Source organism: Schistocerca cancellata, chromosome 1 (genome assembly GCF_023864275.1).
Source record: "Schistocerca cancellata isolate TAMUIC-IGC-003103 chromosome 1, iqSchCanc2.1, whole genome shotgun sequence".
Classification (NCBI taxonomy): domain Eukaryota; kingdom Metazoa; phylum Arthropoda; class Insecta; order Orthoptera; family Acrididae; genus Schistocerca; species Schistocerca cancellata.
Window position 1 is genome coordinate 430,616,773 of NC_064626.1, and position 22,817 is coordinate 430,639,589.

Sequence of the window (22,817 nt, forward strand, 5' to 3'; positions counted from 1 at the left end):
TTCGCCCGGACACTATCTCATATAGAGACAAACTGGTATTTGTATGGACTTTCACATTGTACATACAATATGCTTCATATACTCTTCCCACTGATGGTGATGAGAATCCACATAAAAACTCAGCATCTTCCTGATTGTACTGTGTACCCGTTCTGTCCTTCCGTTGGCCTGTGAATGCAACACACTCGCCCTCAACTTCTTTACGTTCAACAATTCACACAGTTCCTTCATTAAATCCGACATGAAATTGGTCCCTTGGTCAGTAATTATTGTCTCCGGTACACCAAACTTCAAAAACCAGTTGTTTACTAACACTTGATCCCTAGCATAGAGAATGGACACGTCACTTCCAGCAATTGTTGTAGCTCTATCTGTTTCCAGCTCATATCTGCTCTCTGTGTACATGGTATAAAATTCTTGACATACCGATCCACATCTACTTTCCTACCTTTCCTACCTCTCCACCACTTTCCTATTCGTCGCTCTACACCCTCCATGACCAGGTAACACGTGATCATGTGCTTCCTTTAAAACCTCATCCCTAAACTTCGCTGGCACTACTACCCTTGATCCTAACTTTGTTTCCCTGCACAGAAGACCATCGTACATATTAAATTGTGGCTGTGTCCGATACAATTTACAATCGTTGTCCGTGTCCTGTAATTCTTGCCATACTGCTAGGTCATAACCTATGACTTCTACTTTTGCCACCTTCCTACTTAGTGCATCCACATTACCGTGCTTCTTCCCAGGCTTGTGCACTACCTCGTAGTCGAATTCACTGAGCCTCACAGCCCATCTAGCGAGTCTAGTGGACAGTTCCTTCAACCCCAACAACCACTTCAATGCAGCATGATCTGTCACTACCCGAAATCTTCTCCCATATAAATAACATTTAAAATATGTGATTCCAAAGATTACGCTAAGCATCTCCCTCTTAGTTGTTGAGTAATTCCTCTCTGGTGCATTCAACTGCCTAGACACTTAGGCTACAGGATGATCTTTCCCATCAGTTTCCTGATTAAGACTACACTCTAATGCTTGATTTGATGCATCGCATGCTAGTATAAAATCCTTTTCAAAATCTGGAAACACAAGAACCGCACTTGATGTTAACACTTCTTTCAGTTTGTCAAATGCTTTCTGACACACTTCTGTCCAATCAGATTTCACACCCTTCCGTAACAGTTGTGTACAGCTGTGCTAAATCTGCAAAACCCTTCACGAACTTTCGGTAGAAATTGCAAATTCCAATGAATGATACTGAAAGGTATCAGTTAGATTATATACTGGTAAGACAGAGATTTAGGAACCAGGTTTTAAATTGTAGGACATTTCCAGGGGCAGATGTGGACTCTGACCACAATCTATTGGCTATGAACTGTAGATTAAAACTGAAGAAATTGCAAAAAGGTGGGAATTTAAGTAGATGGGACCTGGATAAACTGACTAAACCAGAGGTTGTACAGAGTTTCAGGGAGAGCATAAGGGAACAATTGACAGGAATGGGGGAAAGAAGCACAGTAGAAGAAGAATGGGTAGCTCTGAGGGATAAAGTAGTGAAGGCAGCAGAGGATCAAGTAGGTAAAAAGACGAGGGCTAGTAGAAATCCTTGGGTAACAGAAGAAATATTGAATTTAATTGATGAAAGGAGAAAATATAAAAATACAGTAAATGAAGCAGGCAAAAAGGAATACAAACGTCTCAAAAATGAGATCGACAGGAAGTGCAAAGTGGCTAAGCAGGCATGGCTAGAGGACAAATGTAAGGATGTAGAGGCTTATCTCACTAGGGGTAAGATAGAAATGTTGGAACACGTGAGGCAATACTGACCTTACAACTTATCTTAGAAGAAAGATTAAGGAAAGGCAAACCTACGTTTCTAGCATTTGTAGACTTAGAGAAAGCTTTTGACAATGTTGACTGGAATACTCTCTTTCAAATTCTAAAGGTGGCAGGGGTAAAATACAGGGAGCGAAAGGCTACTTACAATTTGTACAGAAACCAGATGGCAGTTATAAGACTCAAGGGACATGAAAGGGAAGCAGTGGTTGGGAAGGGAGTAAGACAGGGCTGTAGCCTCTCCCCGATGTTATTCAATCTGTATATTGAGCAAGCAATAAAGGAAACAAAAGAAAAATTCGGAGTATGTATTAAAATCCATGGAGAAGATATAAAAACTTTGCGGTTCACCGATGACATTGTAATTCTGTCGGAGGCAGCAAAGGACTTGGAAGAGCAGTTGAACAGAATGGACAGTGTCTTGAAAGGAGGATATAAGATGAACATCAACAAAAGCAAAACAAGGATAATGGAATGTAGTCGAATTCAGTCGGGTGATGCTGAGGGAATTAGATTAGGAAATGAGACACTTGAAGTAGTAAAGGAGTTTTGCTATTTGGGGAGCAAAATAACTGATGATGGTCGAAGTAGAGAGGATATAAAATGTAGACTGGCAATGGCAAGGAAAGCGTTTCTGAAGAAGAGAAATTTGTTAACATTGAGTATAGATTTAAGTGTCAGGAAGTCGTTCCTGAAAGTATTTGTATGGAGTGTAGCCATGTATGGAAGTGAAACATGGACAATAAATAGTTTGGACAAGAAGAGAACAGAAGCTTTCGAAATGTGGTGCTACAGAAGAATGTTGAAGATTAGGTGGGTAGATCACGTAACTAATGAGGAGGTATTGAATAGGATTGGGGAGAAGAGAAGTTTGTGGCACAACTTGACTAGAAGAAGGGATCGGTTGGTAGGACATGTCCTGAGGCATCAAGGGATCACAAATTTAGCATTGGAGGGCAGCGTGGAGGGTAAAAATCGTAGAGGGAGACCAAGAGATGAATACACTAAGCAGATTCAGAAGGATGTAGGTTGCAGTAGGTACTGGGAGATGAAGGAGCTTGCACAGGATATATTAGCATGGAGAGCTGCATCAAACCAGTCTCAGGACAGAAGACCACAACAACAATAACGAATGATTGCACTTCCTTAACTGTTTTCAGTTCCCGAAAATCCCTTAAGCCTGTACCAACCTCAGGTCTGTTCACACTCTGTCCATACTGATAATATGACCCAAATATTTTACTTCTTCTAATGCAAAATGACACTTCTCCCGGCTCAACGTCAAATGAGGTGCTCTTAACCTCATAAAGACTTCCTGTAACTGCTGTCTATGTTGCTCCATTCTACTTGAAAACACTGTCATCCAGGTACACAAGACACTGACCTGGTTTCAAACCCCTCAAGACAGTTTCTAGCAACCTCTGAAACGTTGCTTGAGTGAGTGTTTTTGAAACCAAACATCACTCTAATGTATTGGTAATGGCCTCCAGGAGTAGAGAAAGCAGTTTTTGGATGACCCTCTGGAGCCACCTCTAACTGATGATAACCACTTTTCAAATCCATCGTAGAAAAGTACTGGCACTGTCCTAAGTGATTCAAAGTCACCGATATGTTTGGAATAGGGTATGCGTCTGTTACTGTCGTATTATTGATGTATCGGTAGTCATAACAGAACCTGTATTTCTTAGCTCCATCCATAGTTTTTTTTAGGCACAAGGACAATGCCCGCTCCCCAGCAACTATTACTGTGCTCTATAATACTGTCCGGAAGCTGCTAATCAATGAAATCATCCACAATTGGCTACAAATACCTCGGTATTCTGTATGGTTTACAGTAAACAGGTGCTTCATTCCCTGTTGGCATCCTATGTTGAACTAATGGAGTTGCTGGTAACAGCCCTTGTGGAAAAAACAAATCATTAAATTCCCACAATATTTCTTCCACATGCTCCCTTTCTCCTCTTTTCAAATGTTAAAATTTTGTCACGCAATGCAGTTCTATCGGCAGTTAGTGGTTTATCACTTCACCTACCTCTTGAACACCAGTCTTTGCCATCTGTCACATCCAGATTTGCTACTAAAACTCCTTTCCTCATATTCGCGTCTACAGCGCCAAAATTATCCACATTCACGGGAACTACTCGCCTGTCGTTCCCCTCATGTACGCTTACAACACTATGTTTCACAAAACGACCCAATGGACCCAAAACTTCATTATCCTCGAATTGTTCAATAACACGTACTGTACCCACAGGTAGATTTGACTCTACTCTTATCCAAAGCAACTTCCCGGTTCCACTAGACACACACTCATGCAAATTAATCCTTGATGCTAATGTACGCATTTCAGTCGGTTTGTTCATTACATTGAATACCCCTCGCAACAGCTCTGCATCGACAAGTTTCCCCTAGCTGAAATAACATTCCACCAAGTTCCACAGTTCGTTGTCCAAGGTCAATGTTGGCATGGTGTTGATGCAAGAAAATTTTTCCTAGGATCATGTTGTAGCCCTCGCTTACCCATGGTACTACTTCCATGCATGCATTAAATCAGACTTTCTCTATTCAAAAGTCAACTGTCACTGACCCCAAAGGTGTGAGCTCCTTATCTCCCACTCCGTACAACCTATAACGTGGTGGGTCTAGCTTCCTTCTTCCCATTATATTCTTAGTAACCACTAACACGTGCTCCCCTGTGTCCAACAAAATCTCAAACTTTTTAGTTCCTATGGCTCCTACCACTGATCATTCTACCTCTGCATGCATATCCATAGCATTGAAATTAAACTGGAGCTCCCTTAGGTGGGTCTTGTGCCCCTCTGCCGTTTAACAACTGTCCACCACTACTAACTCCACTTCTCCATCCTCCACGCCGCCTGATTTCCACTCCTTCCTCTATTCTTCGGTGACTGGGTACATTGCCTCTGCACATGTCCCATACTTAAAACATTTCACACCCACTGTAAACACTGTTTGCCCCTCGTGTACCCCTGTTGCCATGTCTATTTTCTCACATTGAATTGCCAGCTGAATGGCCAAATACAAATCTTTCAGAGTCCCTTCATGCGCTTTGACATACGCACTGGTATCCCTCTCAAAAATTCATCAAGTGCCCTTTGCTCGGTCTCCTGCAACAGAACACTATTCGCTTCATTGCTCTGGCCTAACTCGTAAGTATACTTATTAATTTCACTTATCCTGTCCACAAATTTCTCCATCGTCTCCCCCTGTCTCTTTGAGATTGTACTTAACCTCTCTCTAAACTACCGAGAGCTATTCTGTTTTTTGTACCTTTGTAAAAGCCCTTCCTTTAACTGCTTAAACTGTCCTGCCTTCCTTAAGGCCTCAGAACACCTTACATATGTTTTTGATTCACCCATTAATCTAATCTTGGCTATATGTAACAACTGCTCATCAGACCAACCATTCATCACCGCTGAAGTCTCCAAGTCCTCCACAAATGAACACACGTCCTCAGATGCCTTGCCATAAAACAGAATAATCAAACTCATGGCAGCTGGATCAATCTCCTGCACCCTAGGCAACAATGACTGATCAGCTGCAGTTTCCCAATTACTTCTAGATGTTAATTCATTTCTCAACTGCGTATTGTCGGCTGTCAATTGTGCTACTTTTTCCAACAAAGTCCATATCGCTTCTGGTTCCGACTCTGCCATTGTGTTGCTTTCATTCCCAGTTAGTCACGAAACAAAACATTTAAGTACAAGAATAACCCAACTTCCTACTCCTCAGTATCAACATACTCAGTAACATCATACTCAAAGCAATACAAAAGTAATTAAATTCCACGAAAAAAAAATCTTTCTGCCCCAAATACACTAACACTTATTCTGACAAAAAAAATAATAATATGCCTATGCAAAACATCTAAAATGGCCTGCCATGAGCCATACCTGAAAACACAAAAAGGCAAGAAAATTCCAAAACTCATAAGAAAACTGGTCAAAACTCACCACATCTTGTGAATGTAAAGTGGGCGGTGGGCTCGAACGTCATACTGGACAGACAACATTCCACTTCTGACACCAAATGTTGTCGCAACTTCTGCCACCGAATGTAACAGTAACACCAAATGTGTCGGGAAGAGGAAGAAGGCACCATATTAAGACTCGTCCGAGCTTTCCAAGTGATTTGTTGTTTCCAACTACAGTGCCCTCGTTCCTCTCAATCTGCGTCACTGGGTCCCACAATGTTGAGGACACCACTTTGCTGTATACAAAACGACCTGGTGCACAATGGCTGCCTCAGCAACCCGTGCATGCACTGCTGTGTGTCGGCCTTGTATGGCAACTGAGCTGCAGCGTCGTCAGGATGCTGGGAGTTGACTCAGTGGTCTGCATCCCTGCTGACTCAGCGCCACTCGGTGTGAGCCGCAGGTGGCCAGCTGCGTGCTTCTCGCTGGCGAGGCTAAGGTCGCGGCAACAGCAAGTGCCCGCGATCCGGAATCCAAATCTGCAGCTCCCACCGTGGGATGCCTCCAGCGTATGTTGGAAGCCAGGACGACTGCCGGCAGTAGCGAGCTGTGGAGTGACCCGCTGCGAATGCACGTCGGCCTCAGAGGGTCGAACCGGCAACCCGCCATGGACTGTAATGCGGCGCCCCATCTGCTGCTGCGTGTAGCTGGTGGTGTAACACGCCCCACTGCCCAGCAGAGCTGCCACACTCGAATGAATCTCGTTAGAAACCCGCACCTATTTATATGCAGCTGTGCGCCTCTGTTTTGTCATATGCACTTCTTCGCGTCACGTACTCATAACATGCTAGGTTGGCCAGTGGGCACCTTCTGCCTGTGATTTGCGACATGCAAAACCACTACGTATACTCTTTCAGCAATTTGATGGTCCTGTGGCCTCTGTTCTACTTCGCAACTGTCGGTATGCGTAACTCGCTGCAATCTGCCCCACACCTGGCTGTAACTTGTGCTCAGAATATTGCACAAAACTTACTTTCCCTATCCTAAACTGTGGTGCCACTGCACTATGATCTACAAAACATTCCAAGCTGTATAATTGGAATGAAAGTTTGGCGCAAAAATCGAGCCTGAAAACAATGTAAACCTCGGTTTCGCATATCTAGTAGAGCGAACGCATGATGGAAATGAAATTTAAAGTGCAATAGATTGATAGTACAAAGATTTGGAAAAAAGTTTTATTCCCCTACTATTTTCCAATAATCTCAAATTAGTCGAAAATATGTTGATTTTTATGAAAAGATGAAAGCAGGGTATATTCGATTTTTCTTTTACAAATACAGTTTTCTATTAATGCTTCAAAGCCAGTCTCATCTGAACAACCAATTTTAAGCCCCCCACCCTACCCAGAACAGTGAGTTTATTTTCCAATATTGGCTAACTACATAGGCAAAGTAGCACGAAAAATCACACTGAGAACATAGTTTTAACTTTGGCATGTTATTTCTTGTTGATCAAAGGCGTTTGAAATCAGTTATGGGAAACAGGTTTTGTACGAGTAAACCGAATGTGATCTATATTTGTGCTACTAAGGATAAAAGAATATAACTGTCTATTTTAAGTGTTAATAATTTAAATTATCATAAGTAAATTAATATATGGGTTTTTATACTGGTGCAATGTACCCAGCCTAATTACATTTCTCACAGTACCAATATTGCGCCATCTCAATCACCAAATCCATTCATTTGCCAGCAAACTGTTGCATATGAAGTAGTCTGGCTTTGTTTGAATAATTTTACACCTGTTGCATCTATTTCCCATCCTTCTTTTCGATCTGGACTTTGGACCGTTACTGGCGAGGTTAAAAATTGAAAGTTTTGCATTGGTATCTAGTTTCCAGTGCACTTTCTGTTTTGTGCAAACTACGCTTCTGCACATCAGCATACTTTTTTGGGAATGTTCACTCACGCTAACAGCCAGAGTCGCAGAGGATTCTCATCATTGTAGCGCCTTCCCCTACCAGCTTTTTTCCACTCTGTAGCATATTTTTCTATGATCTCTCTTAAAAGAGAAGGGTGAAACTATATGAGTGCCATTTTTCACCCTGTTACTCGCCGTGGAGAGCGTGTACCATTGCAGTCTTATGCACTGATCCCACTGAGCTCAGTAACATGTCACAATGGTCAACTGCACCCATACTCTCAACTGCACCCATACTCGAATTGTAATATACAATACATTGTGGTTTCTTTATCTTCTTGTCACTATTTTTGTCAGTCATCTCCATTTCAGCCACTTGTGTTGTGTGATTTGTGGTCAACATGCACATCTGCTCTGTAGGGTAAACACTAGGGCCGCACTTAAACGTGTCAGGTGCACCAGGAGAACGGCGAGGCATGCCGAGTTAACACATCCCCAGTCGTCAAAGGGTTAATAGTCTTCCTTGGGATAGGTTTCGTCTATCTTCAAGACTCTACCAGTTCACTTTCTTCAGTAACTCTGTGACTCTCTCCCATAGGTCAAAAAAACCTGTGACCATTTGTGCTGCCCCTCTCTGTATACATTCAGTATCCCCTGTTAGTCCTATCTTGTATGGGTCCCACACCTTGAGCAGTATTCTAGGATGGGTCACATGATTGATTTGTAAGCAATCTCTCTTGTCGACTGATTTCACTTCCCCTGTAATCTACCAATATACTGAAGTCTACCACCTGCTTACCCATGAATGAGTCTGTCTGGTCATTCATTTCATATCCCGCCCGGGTATTTGTACAAGTTTCTGATTCCTCGAGTGACTGATATTATAGTCATACAATACTCTGTTGTTTTTTGTTTTTTGTTTTTGTGGAATGCACAATTTTAAATTTCTGAACATTTAAAGCAAGTTGCCAATCATTGCACCACTTCGACATCCTATCTGGTATTTGACTGAATATTTATGCAGCTTCTTTCAGGTAGTACTTCATTATAGATAGCTTCATGATCTGCAAAAAGTCTGAGATTACTATTAATATTGTTTGCAACGTCATTAACATACAACATGAACAGCAAGGGTTCCAACACACTTCCCTGGGGTGCACACCTGAAGTTACTTCTACATCTGATGGTGACTCTCCATCCAAGATGACATGCTGTATCCTCATTACCAAAAAGTCCTTAGTTCAGTCTCAAATTTCACTTGAAACTGTATATGATTGTAGTTTTGACAATAAATGTAGGTGTGGTATTGAGACAAATGCTTTTTGGAAATCAAGAAATGCTGCATTTACCTGAGACTTGCCTTGATCCAACACTTTCAGTATGTCATTTGAGAAAATTGCAAATTGGGTTTCACGGGAGTGACATTTTTGAAATCCATGCTGGTTGGCTTTGAGGAGGTCATTCTGTTCAAGGTACCTCATTATGTTTGAGCTCAGAATACGTTCTAAGATTCAACAGTGAATTGATGTTAATGATACTGTATGGTAGTTTCATGGAACACATCTGCTACCCTTCTTGTAGAGTGGTGTGGCCTGTGCTTTTTCCCAAGAACTGGGCACAGTTTTTTATTTGAGGGAACTTCAATAATTATAGTGGCAAATTCAGTAGAGAATCTGACAGGGATTCCATCGCACCCAGAGTTTTGTTTTGTTTTAACAGTTTCAGCTGTTTCTCAACACCACTGACACCAATACTTGTTTCATTCAACTTTTCAGTGGTTCAAGGATTAAATTGGGACAATTCTGCTGGGTTTTCCTTTGTAAAGAAACATTTGAAAACGAAGTTAAGCATTTCAGCTTTTGCTTTGCTACCCTCAATTTCAGTTCCTGTCTCATTTGTTAGGGCCTGGCACTAACTTTGGTGCCACTAACAGACTTTATGCACAAACAGAATTTTTTTGGGTTTTGTGAAATATCATTTGACAATATTCTGCTAAAGTAGTCATTGAAGGCATCACTCATTGCTCTTTTGACACCCAAATGCGTTTCATTCAGCATCTCTCTACTGGAGTCCTATGCTTTGTTGTACACTTATTATGCAGCAATCTCTGCCTCTTTAGAAGTTTCTTTACAGTGACTGTGTACCACGGAGGGTCCCTTGCATTATGAAGTGTTCTACCAGGTACCTATTTATCCGGTGCATGCTCAACTATTATTTTAAACTTGAGACATAGTTCTTATACATGCTCTTGCCCTATGCTGAAAGGTTCAGATTCCTCATTGAGGTATGACCTTACTGACTCTTTATCTAGTTTACTGAACATAGATATATTTCTGTTTGTTTTAGTTGTCCTTTGTACTATAATAATCATCGTTGGCCAACCGTGTCGTGGTCACTGATACCAGTTTCGATGTGAACATCTTCAAAGAGGTCAGGTCTGTTTGTTGCCATTAGATCTAATATATTTCAACATGAGTGGGGTTCATATTTATGTGTTGGTAGTTTTCAGAAAAAGCATTCAATAATGTTTTGCAGGATGTCTTATGATGCCCACTACTAACTAAACTTTAATTTCCCCAATTCATTGTTGAATGATTAAAGTCTCCACCAATGATTACAGCATCATTGGGGGACTTGCATACAAGTGAACTGAGGTTTTCTCTAAAGTTTTCAGTTATATCAGGAGACAAATCTGTTGGGTGATAGAAGGATCCAGTTATCATTTTATGCCCACCCGTGATACTGATTTTTGGCTAAACGATCTCACATGCAGCTTCAATTCCTATCTCTATGGATTTGAGTTTCTTGTCTACTGTGAGAAATATACTACCTCCATTTCCCATTTGCCTAGCCTTTCAGTACGCACTCAGATTTTCCCCAAAAATATCACTGCTATCAATTTCAGGTTTCAATCACCTTCTGTGAAGTTTGGGAAGCAAGAGAGAGGTACTCACAGAAATTAAATTGTGTTGGTGGGTTATTGGTCATGCCACAGTTGCTCAGAGGAATGTCCACAGAAGGCAAGGTTCTACATTCGAGTCTTGGCCTGGCACACAGTTTTAATATGCCAGGAAGCTACTTTCTTACAATGTATATTATACAAGTTTATGACATAAAAATGGTTTAGTTGTGAAGAAAGAAGATACCCCAAAACTGCATCAAATATCTGAGAAAAGACAAATTATAGATTATTCATTGTTTACATCATTTCTTAAGTCTTCTTTGAATGTTGGATAAACTCAATATTTCTACATGTGCTCCGTTCTTTGACATTTTCAGGTTGAGGTTGAATCGTAGAGCTTATGCAGCATTTTCATATATGTAGGGAAAGTAATGGAGTAATATTTAGGTGAAGTACGAAAGTATGTTCAGATGCAAGACCTTTGGAGATTCTTTTAGCTTTCAGGAGCTCTTTGAAGCTTGAGAATTGATTATATTACTGTAACAAGGAGAGGCAGCCAATGATGGGATCAACTTTTTGAAACCAAATATACGGCTATGTTGATTATGATACCAGGTATCACATCCTGTAGCCATTTACCTTGGCGAGCCCTCGTTTGCAAGTAATTTATGAAAAAATTTCAGAATTTTGCGTGATGTTCAGTAATGTTAAAGAAGTTATATTACATATACAGGATGGGTGGTGTAATGGATAGGGTAAGGGCTTCACATACAGAAGGATGTAGTTTCAAATCTTGGCAGGGGCATTATTTTTTTTATTTTTACTTCTTCATCAAAATTACTATGATTTTTTTTCAATTAATTGGTTTACATGTAATTTTTTATTTTGATCCCTTTGTCACGTCGAGGGTTTGTAAGTAAAATGAAATTCAAGCAGACAAGAAATAGATATAATTAATGTAATAACCTGGATGAAAAAATAAGATGATAAAAGCAAAAGAAATCATATCACAATTGGTACATAAAATTAATTAACTAATTAACACACAAACAAAGATTTCACTTGGAAAAAGAATTATAGGAAGAAAAATGAAAGCAAAGGAAGAATTTAATGTTATGATCAAAATGATGTGAAAAAGAAATGGAAATAAAAAATTACATTTAAATCACTCAGTTTGAATGAAAGTGATGATCAAAATCATTTCAATATAAAGATTTAATAAAAAAAAAAAAAAAAAAAATTGTGCACATGAAATTCAAACCAATAACCTCCTACATGTGGAACCCTTACCTTATCCATTACACTACACAGCCAGTCAATGTAATACAACATTATTTACACTATTGTGCATTTGCAAAATTCTGAAATTTTTTCATCAATTACTCGCAAAAGAGGACCCATCTGCAGTGTGTGATACCTGGGATCTTAATCTACATACACTACTGGCCATTAAAATTGCTACACCATGAAGATGACGTGCTACAGACGCGAAATTTAACCGACAGGAAGAAGATGATGTGATAAGCAAATGATTAGCTTTTCAGAGCATTCACACGAGGTTGGCACCGGTGGCGACACCTACAACGTGCTGACATGAAGAAACTTTCCAATCGATTTCTCATACACAAACAGCATTTGACCGGCGTTGCCTGGTGAAACGTTGTTGTGGTGCCTCGTATAAAGAGGAGAAATGCGTACCATCACATTTCCGACTTTGATAAAGGTAGAATTGTAGCCTATTACCATTGCGGTTTATCGTATCGTGACATTGCTGCTCGCGTTGGTCGAGATCCAATGACTGTTAGCGGAATATCGAATCAATGGGTTCAGGAGGATAATACGGAACACTGTGCTGGATCCAAAAAGCCTCATATCACTAGCAGTCGAGATGACAGGCATGTTACCCGCATGGCTGTAACTGATCGTGCAGCCACGTCTTGATCCCTGAGTCAACAGATGGGGACGTTTGCAAGACAGCAACCATCTGCACAAACAGTTCGACGGCATTTGCAGCAGCATGGACTATCAGCTTGGAGACCATGGCTGCGGTTACCCTTGAAGCTGCATCCCAGACAGGAGCGCCTGTGATGGTGTACTCACGACGAACCTGGGTGCACGAATTGCAAAACGTCATTTTTTCAGATGAATTCAGGTTCTGTTTATAGCATCATGATGGTCGCATCCGTGTTTGGTGACATCGCGGTGAACGCACATTGGAAGCGTGTATTCGTCATCACCATACTGCCGTATCACCCAGCGTGATGGTATGGGGTGCCATTGGTCACGCATCTCTGTCACCTCTTGTTCGCATTGATGGCACTTTGAACAGTGGACGTTACATTTCAGATGTGTTACGACCTGTGGCTCTACCCTTCATTCGATCCCTGAGAAACCCTACATTTTAGCAGGATAATGCACGACCGCACGTTGCAGGTCTTGTACGGGCCTTTCTGGATACAGAAAATGTTTAACTGCTGCCCTGGCCAGCACATTCTCCAGATCTCTCTCCAATTGAAAACGTCTGGTCAATGGTGGTCGAGCAACTGGCTCCTCACAATACGCCAGTCGCTACTCTTGATGGACTGTGGTATCGTGTTGAAGCTGCATGGGCAGCTGTACCTGTACATGCCATCCAAGCTCTGTTTGACTCAATGCCCAGGCATATCAAGGCCATTAGTACGGCCAGAGGTGGTTGTTCCGGGTACTGATTTCTCAGGATCTATGCACCCAAATTGCATGAAAATGTAATCACATGTCAGTTCTAGTATAATATATTTGTCCAATGAATACCCGTTTATCATCTGCATTTCTTCTTGGTGTAGCAATTTTAATGGCCAGTAGTGTAACTGTATAGAGGGTTTCAAAAGTCGATCGCACTATTGGGGACCTCTACTTGTAAGTGTAGTATACACTGTGATTGTTGTACGTAAATTGCTTACACTTTGTGGTGCACATTGATTCAATCCTAGAGCACCGTCTTTCTTGGGCAGTAAATTATTAGTTACACTATCCAGGCACTCAGCCTGGACTGACCGAAGCTTCAACTTGTCAAGGACACCACCTGTTTGCTTCCTGATTCAGCAGAGGGTTTACGGTGATGTTCAGAGTCTAGCATGTCTAAGAGGAAAAAGGTAGTGGAGAGTTTAGCTTATCCAGCCTCAGGGATGTTACTGAGAATGTTCAGCCAAGAGTAAAAGAACTAATTCAAAATTGTAGGACACTGTTTTTTATTTGTAACAAAATTGATTACTTTATTAACTAAACATAGTGGTTTATTACTGGCAATTGTCTCAGTAGTCTCATGCTGAGCAAACGGGTAGTTTCTACAGCTTTGTTACAGCAGTTATTTATGTTGTGCATTGTTATCTACATGAGATGCATCTTCATACTCAGTTACAATTTTTTTGTTAAACAAATTAAGATGCTGACTAAGTTTAAAAACCAATAAGGTTATGGAGAAACTGGTTGATGTTGTATAGTTTTTGGTTTGATTTGTTATATTTCAGGTAAAAATCTATGAGTCACACTAGAATAATTAGGATTTTTCTTCTACACTTGCAGGAAGATCCGACATATTGTGGAATCTTTTGGGAGCCATCTCCACGTTGAACTTCAGCAGCGAGGTGTGGAATTCACACAGTTATTCCGGAAGTTCGAACATCTGCGTCCAGCTCTTTTGGAACGTATGCCTCCCATGGAGACTGCACGCCCAGCTGCTGGTCAAGGAGTAGTTGCAAATGGAGAGGCAGATGAAGCTGAAAATCTTATGGAGGAAGGTGGTACGACGCCACCTGCCACTACACCAGCTGGAGATCCGGTAAGCCGCCAAGGCCCCCCTCCCCCCATATAATATAAACAATGCTTAGAACCAGGAACTGTTAACAGTAATTCAGTAGGTAATCAAATGTGTGTACTGTATAAGTGTTGTCATTAATTGTTCAGGCTTCTTTGAACCATAAGTTAAACAGACACCTTACAAGGAGATGGCAAGGTAATCAGACTTTTGTAATGTTTTATATTTGTGGTATGTGATGTTCAGAACTCAAATATCAATCCCCCAAAGCAGTTAGATAGAGATTTCAAATTCTTGAGAAAAATCTGCTGTAATGTTTTCCAAGTTTCTGTAACTTTGACTATCGTATTGAGAGTGGCGGCCTGGCCTGGATTTGATGCCCATCATGTAAAGCAAAATTCTAAAAACAGGTGAATATTCTTAGAAGCATTTGTGTGGAGTGTAAAATGCAAAAGGGAATTGGTAGCACTCGAAACTGGTAATTGCTGGCTTGAGTCTCACTTTGGCTACTGTTTTATTTCGTTTTGTTCTGCCCCTCCCCCACTCCGTGCCCATTCAGTTTGAATACCTATATCATTTAAGTATAAAGTGTGCCAAATATATACTAATTAACACATATCTATTTGTCAATTTTATAAAAAAATCCACATCTTCTTATTTCTAATTAGTTATCTCTTGGGACTGGAATATGTAGCATCTAATTTTGGCAAAATTTGGATTTTTTTTTTTTTTTTGTGTAAATAATTACACACACAAATTTAAAATCTTGTCGCATTGCATGAGTGAAGACAAAAAAAAAAAAAAAAAAAAAAAAAAGCTTACTGCTTCGATATTGACTGTTTAAAAAAGTGCTGATTGGGAACTTTTTGGCAGGAATGTTCGCTTTTGCAACAATTTCAACACCTGCTTCTCCCAGAATGACATTATTTCACTGTATTTAACCTTTCAGAAACAATTATTCTGTTGAAAAGCAGCAGCATTTTTCCCCAGTGAACTGAATGCATCTTGGATATTAGGTGATTCTGGATATTGTCTTTTCTTGCTCAATTTGATTATTACAAAATTGGCAGACTATTAATTTTTACCTTTCATTGACCTTCCTGTGCAACCCATGTTTGACAACGCTACAGCCCGCATCTCGTGGTTGTGCGGTAGCGTTCTCGCTTCCCACGCCCGGGTTCCCGGGTTCAATTCCTGGTGGGGTCAGGGATTTTCTCTGCCTCGTGATGGCTGGGTGTTGTGTGCTGTCCTTAGGTTAGTTAGGTTTAAGTAGTTCTAAGTTCTAGGGGACTTATGACCACAGCAGTTGAGTCCCATAGTGCTCAGAGCCATTTGAACAACGCTACAGATAGAACTGACAAAGCACTTAGCATAGAAATAGAACCGAATGTAACAGGTTTTGTTTCCCAATCGCTACAGTGTAGAGTGCAGGCACTATCACCTATAGTGTTAAATGGACACGAGAGTAAACAAACCAGAATTTTGACTACCAGAGGGATGAGAAACAGTATGATGAAACAAGCCCCGCCTCCCTTTCACAGGGCAGCAGCCTACAGCAGAACTGACACACTGTTATAGGGATTGTTGATCTCACAAGGGTCTCAATCGAAGACCATGCTGGACCCTAAATAGTCATTTCACTTACTTCAAAATAAGAAAATAACGAGCAACATACAACACAAATCATTTGGGGACAGATACCACACAGTTGCTTGTTGAGTTTAGCAGATTATTGTTGACAACATAGTTCAGCCCTGACATCTAGCAGTATTGGATGCAAGCACAGTTCAATAAATCCGCCACCTAATTTGGAACCTTACAAGAGTCCTCATTATACCATCTTTTGAGCTGTAGCTAACAAGCAAATGAACATACATGTTTGTTTGTTATAAAATGCGAGCTCCCAGAGCTATGTACAGTGTTGCATTTCATAATGTGTATCTTACGTAGACCATTCAGCCACAACCTACTGACAGGGCACAAGATCATTGAGTGCATTGATACGTCATTGTGTTCTTTCACACTTTTCCTTTCCATATTGCACTTTGCCAGATGTACAGTGCCAGTAAGAGAAAATTGGTTACATTTTCAATAGTTATATCCAGAAAATAAAGTTATTAAAAACTATCTCTGATACAATAGTTCATCTGGAGTCAATTCTCTATGAAAAATTGTCTATTAGGATATTCTGAGTTTTTACATTTTGAGGCAGATTTCACCCCACTAGCTGCCGCCCCCCCCCCCCCCCCCCCCCCCCCCCGTAGCCCCTCCCGACCCCTGTCGCCTCCGATCGTCGCCCTTCCCCCTCACGTCGCCCCACCCGACCCCTCGTCGCCCCACCTGACCCCTTGTCGCACCTTTCCCCCCTCCATCGACTCTCCGCCGCCCCCCTCGTCCGCCCTTCCCTCCCTCCCCCCAACACCCCTCGTTACTGTGTATATTGGATGTCACAGGAGGGATGGTGAGTATTCAGTAATATGATAGGAACACTCAATTGAAGCAAAAAACATAATACTTTCATATTCGCTATTCATAAGGGTTTCTGAGGTAGAATACATTTAATGTATATCTATTTTTTGTTTAGTGGCATGCATGCCTGCATTTATGTGTCTTACCCTAATCTCTGGATTGGTCATGGTAGTACAATTAACTGGCAACAAAGATTGTCAAATCTTTTGCCATTAGATATTTGTTTATGGGAGTAGGTGAAGTCAGAGGTGTACATATGAAAAGTGAATCTGTGAGATGAGCTGCTTGATCACATCATCAGTGCTGCTGCCCTCATTAGGGAATATGCTGAGGCTCTCAGGAAAGCAACACAACACGTTTTCCCAAGAGTGCACGAATGCATTTATGATGACAGTGGGATATTCGAACATTTATTGTGAACTGTAAGTCCTGAAATGTGACATGTACTACAATGCTTAGATGTGTATGTATTAAAATTACAAACTTTTCTGTTGATACTTATTAAAATGCATGTTCGAATGTTTACTAACTGTTGTACTTGTGTAAACCTAGTGAAACATTGAATAATACAGAAAATAAATAACTAAGTGCATTATATGTATCCTATATTGGAAACCATTCAGAATGGAGTGTATGTCCATATGAAGCTTTTTGTTTCATATGGTAGTTCTTGTCGTGTACCTGAATATCAGACATTGCTCGATAGTGTCGGAAGTTCCATGCGGCTTTTCGCGGGTGATGCTGTAGCATACAGAGAAGTTGCAGCATTTTAAAATTCCAACGAAATGCAGGAAGATCTGCAGTGGATAGGCACTTCATGCAGGGAGTAGCAACTGACCCTTAACATAGACAAATGTAATGTATTGCGAATACATAGAAAGAAGGATCCTTTATTGTATGATTATATGATAGCGGAACAAACACTGGTAGCAATTACTTCTGTAAAATATCTGGGAGTATGCGTGCGGAACGATTTGAAGTGGAATGATCATATAAAATTAATTGTTGGTAAGGCGGGTGCCAGGTTAAGATTCATAGGGAGACTTAGAAAATGTAGTCCATCAACAAAGGAGGTGGGTTACAAAACACTCGTTCGACCTATACTTGAGTATTGCTCATCAGTGTGGGATCTATACCAGGTTGGGTTGACAAAGGAGATAGAGAAGATCCAAAGAAGAGCGGCGCGTTTCGTCACAGGGCTATTTGCTAAGCGTGATAGCATTACGGAGATGTTTAGCAAACTCAAGTGGCAGACTCTGCAAGAGAGGCGCTCCGCATCGCGGTGTAGCTTGCTGTCCAGGTTTCGAGAGGGTGCGTTTCTGGATGAGGTATCGAATATATTGCTTCCCCCTACTTTTACCTCCCAAGGAGATCAGGAATGTAAAATTAGAGAGATTTGAGCGCGCACAGAGGCTTTCCGGCAGATGTTCTTCCCACAAACCATACGCGACTGGAACAGGAAAGGGAGGTAATGACAGTGGCATGTAAAGTGCCCTCTGCCACACACCGTTGGGTGGCTTGCGGAGTATAAATGTAGATGTAGATCATGCATGATTGTAATGAAGGAAAAATTCAAAGATTCCCTAGGCAATAATAAATGATGAGGCATGCTGAAAGAGGTACATGAGCTGGTTCGGAGACATTATTTCTAACAGCTAACAACTACCTTTTCATCAAGTCACGGAGTCTATGAACAGGGGGAACTATTAATAGTTTTCAAACACTGAAACTGGACTTTGGCGCAAAATCCTGCTGTCAGTGCATACTATGCATAGTTTTCAAACACTGAAACTGGACTTTGGCACAAAATCCTGCTGTCAGTGCATACTCCGCGAAGTGTGGCAGATGACTGCACAAGCCACATGGTGTTTCTTGGGGATGAGTTGCCAAGTGCACGGGTGCTAGATGTTGCCCTGTCAAAGTGGGAGAAGAGGCTGCTGGGCGATGGTTTGATGTGCATTGCATCTACGAAAGTGTGGCAGTCTATGCTCTACCTCCAGCGGAGGTGGCCAGCAAGGGGTTCTGAGGAGATACAGTGGTACCTTGGCCGACTTTTCCCTTCACTGATTACTGGTTCTTTCATTCAGTGCAGCCTATCGTCTGCTGCTACAAGTGGAGGCAAACAGAGGGAGTCGCCACAGTACAGCCATATCACGTATCTTGAGTCAGGAAATAGGCTTGTTTGTAGCAAGGCAAGTATACAAGTAGATTGTGCAGTGACACCATGGATTGTCAGTACAGAGACCATTGTTGCAGATTACCTTATGCAGCAGCAGAGAGAGATGCACTCATTTGACAACTATGAAACAGGAGTGTCACCAATTTTTTCCCAGAGAAATCCTATCTCTGTGTGAAGCATCTTGTTAGACATGTCTGTGTATGGAGGTGCAAAGCAGTATATGTGTTATCAGGCTACAGTTATGACTGTCATTAGAGGCTGGTGTGGGATGCCATTGGCTTCACAACACGATCGTTTCTGGTTCACGTAGCTGATACTTTTGACAGTGAGTATCACATTTGTGAGGTGTTAAGGCTGTTGAATGTGCCCGTATTCAAGGCCTCCATGACATTATTTATCTTGTAGCAAGATAATGCAGCACTCTATGTTGCCAAAGTTGTTCTTACCTACCTTGATGCAGAGACTGTTTGACTGGTTTCCCTGATCAGCATATTTTCGAGATCACTCACCCATTGAAAATGCCTAGTCATGGATTGCTGAGAGACTGGCACACTACCACTTGACAGCCACTACACATGATTACCTATTGCATGCAGCTGTAACAGCATGGAATGACATATCTGTATTTGTCATCTGAGCATAGTTCAACTCTATGCCCTACCATGTGTATTAAATTTTGCAGCCTGTTTATCCCCAAATCAGTTACAAATTTGATGATATATTATTACTGATATTGTGTATGCGCACAATACATAAAATTTCATTATCTGGCATCCCCCCCCCCCCCCCCCCCCCCCCTGGTGTTCCAGTTTTAATGGCTGTCAATGTCCATTGGTGCTGCCTGCAAAATAATGTAAATATCTTGTTTTACATCAGATGCAGAGATAATAGTTTCTTTCTAGTTATTTGCATTATTTTTGTGGTAAGTGGGTTTTATGTTTCAAGTGTTGTAATTAATCATATTTTGTATATAATGATGGAAAAGTAGGCTACCCTGAAGAATAAATATGCGTGCAGGGTTTGATAATGTCTTTTCTAACTGTGACACAGTGCATACAGCTTACATTGTTGTAACCTCACTGAAACAACAAATAAATAATAAAACCATAAAGTTGACCTGTAAAAAAATTGGTTAAAAATATTTATTTCAAATTGAGTGGAGTGGTTGAGTCAAGGAGAGGCATTTTGAAAGTCGACAATCCAGAATTAGGTTCCCCATGGCATCCATAAATTTCTGAGGATGAATGCCAAGATGGTTTTCTTAGAAAGGATACTAAAATTTCCTTTCCCATACTAACCTGTCTGAGCTTATGCTCAATCTCTCATGACTTCATTGTAACTGGGCTCTTTACCGCAAATCTTACTTCTGTTTCTTTATTTGAAGTAAAGTAATTTGTGTCATTTAGGCATGCTGTATGCTCATATCTGGGAACCCAAAATGTCTTTCTCATAGTGAATTTGTTTTGTTAATATTTTTTGTGCAATGTTTGATATAAAGTACTATTGTGACAGAGATTACTTTTGGTTCCAGAATGCCCTTCTTGTTTTGCTTGGAGGTTCAGATAGTAATGAAGGGGACATAGTTAACTCTGTTCCTACAACAGATACAATAAAAACTACCACTGTTGACAACAATCAGGATTTGCTGGACTTGCTAGGTATGTGGTGTTCATTATTTTTCTAGTTTGTAACATCTGATGAGTTGACTTTGTGTTTTGAGGTACATTAACAGTATGTCAGCCATTAAATTGCAAAACGCTCCTTATTGATGGCTATAATGACCTCATGTCACCAAACACTGATCTTCTCTTCAAGTTAAATATGTAAAAGTAATCACTCTGCTGGGAAGACTCTTGCACCAGCCATTGAAAGCTGTTCAGTGTACAGTCATCACTAACTATTATTAACTATTATTAATAACTAGAGGTGATGTAAGCTAGAGCACATAATGGTTGCCAATTGACAGAATTTTCAAATGAAACTAATGAAATTAGAGAAGGGTCAAATGATACCATATGTGAAGTATTGTAAGCCTTGCATGTGACATATCACAAAAGAGCCAATGGTGATCTGCAAAATCATACTGACACGTTTTTGAAAGTAAATTATTAATATTTTTAATAGTCAGGGGGAAAACTGAAGTCATGGAAGCATAAGCATTTGATGGTCAATTAAAACGTTTTTGTGTGATTTAAAATCCTGAAAAAAATACCTGCCACAGTTACATCAAACATACTGTGTGAATGTCCAAATATTTCACAAATGTTATATATTGTGGGCTCCATTGTTAAGGTGTTATAGCACAATATCAGATAACTGCAATTTAACATTTCATGATAAACAGCTGGTGACAGTTTGTCACTCAGTGGTCATTGTAGAGACACAGTTGGCATGGTGAAATGTATATTTTCTCTAGTCGCTGTATTTGCCATTTTCACCAAACTACTGTCTGTATTTAAGATTGCCTGCTTCATATTTTGTCATGAACTTCATTATGTTTGTGAAGTGAACATTCATGACCACTATTGATTCAGTAATTACCATGACCTTAACAAATTTCAGAGTTTGGATACTGGATGCTTCCTGCTGTCAGTTATTAATAAATGCTGGAATCCCACATATGATTGCCGTTTAAATTCTTTTCACCTTTAGAAATACTATTACCACTTATTTAAAGCTGATAGCTAAATGCAGCTCGTTAATAGTATTGCCCAACTGAGAATCTGCTCTTTCACAATTTGAAGCAGGCCCATTTTGTGGGGACAGGAAGTGACACCATAATTATATATTATATAATGATGGAGAAGATCTCCATTATGTTGCAACTGGTACTATTACTATATAACTCTGGTGCTGTCAGGCATTTGGAAGTTATTTCATTTTGTTTCTGATTTGTACAACATTTTTACTTGAGAACTGGCAGCTGAATGGGCAGTAATCTTTTTAATTCCTCACTAGTTGTGGGGAGCTATACAAAGAAATACACCATTTATTAAAATCTCACAAACATAAAATTATCTGAGAAGCAGAAACTGACTAATGTAGTTAATGAAACATTGCACTCGTACTTGGTATGGGACACAATTGAAACACTGCCTTCATTTAACTTCTCCATATTGTGGCAGACTCAGTTAAACTACAAACAAAGACAAATCGTCCAGCATTATGTTCGTTGCCCACATACACAAACTCTGTCTGTGACACTGCATTTGGGAGAGCAGCAATTAAAAATCTCTATTCAGTCATCTTTCATGGTTTCACTAAAGCACTTTTTCATTTTCTGTCAGTGATGCCTTAAAATGTATTGATGGTAAATATTATTATTCAGATCGTAGTATACTGTTTGTGGGATCTGATTGATATCATTATGATAAAATCTATGAAATGTTGTTCAGAAGCGATGAAATCAAGAATTTTGTAAGCGACTGGGCTGTTCTTAAGTGAGGTGGAGCATTACTTTAACCATATAATTAAGAAACAGGATCTCACAAGGGGACCTTACTGACTGTGGCCCTCTTCAATTTTCTCCATATTTGGAGAATTTGAAGGTCAGTGCCTGGACATAAATTTCTTAAAGCAGTATGGCACACTTTTCAAGAAAACTTGAAGTTATCGCACATCTGTCTAGAAAAAAATAAGGAAAAAATTTGAACAATCATGTCAGGGAACAAGCAGGTGATCAAGCCATGTATGTTTTAGCAGTCTAGAAGAAATGCACATAAGATAACCGTTTCAAACCGAATTCAGGGAGCAAAAGTGAATGAGATCATCTAATAGT

General features: G+C 40.4%; 1 protein-coding gene across 8 annotated transcripts in view; it reads left to right on the forward strand.

Annotated features, from left to right (window-relative positions):
* The window catches only part of LOC126176248 (AP-1 complex subunit gamma-1), a 191,794-nt gene that overhangs the window by 140,980 nt on the left and 27,997 nt on the right, over positions 1 to 22,817 (forward strand). For all 8 annotated transcript variants that reach the window (XM_049923397.1, XM_049923413.1, XM_049923405.1 and 5 more), the window contains 2 exons: positions 14,160 to 14,415; positions 20,571 to 20,697. In XM_049923397.1, the coding sequence (XP_049779354.1) occupies positions 14,160 to 14,415; positions 20,571 to 20,697 (383 nt within the window). The remainder of the gene's footprint in view (positions 1 to 14,159; positions 14,416 to 20,570; positions 20,698 to 22,817) is intronic.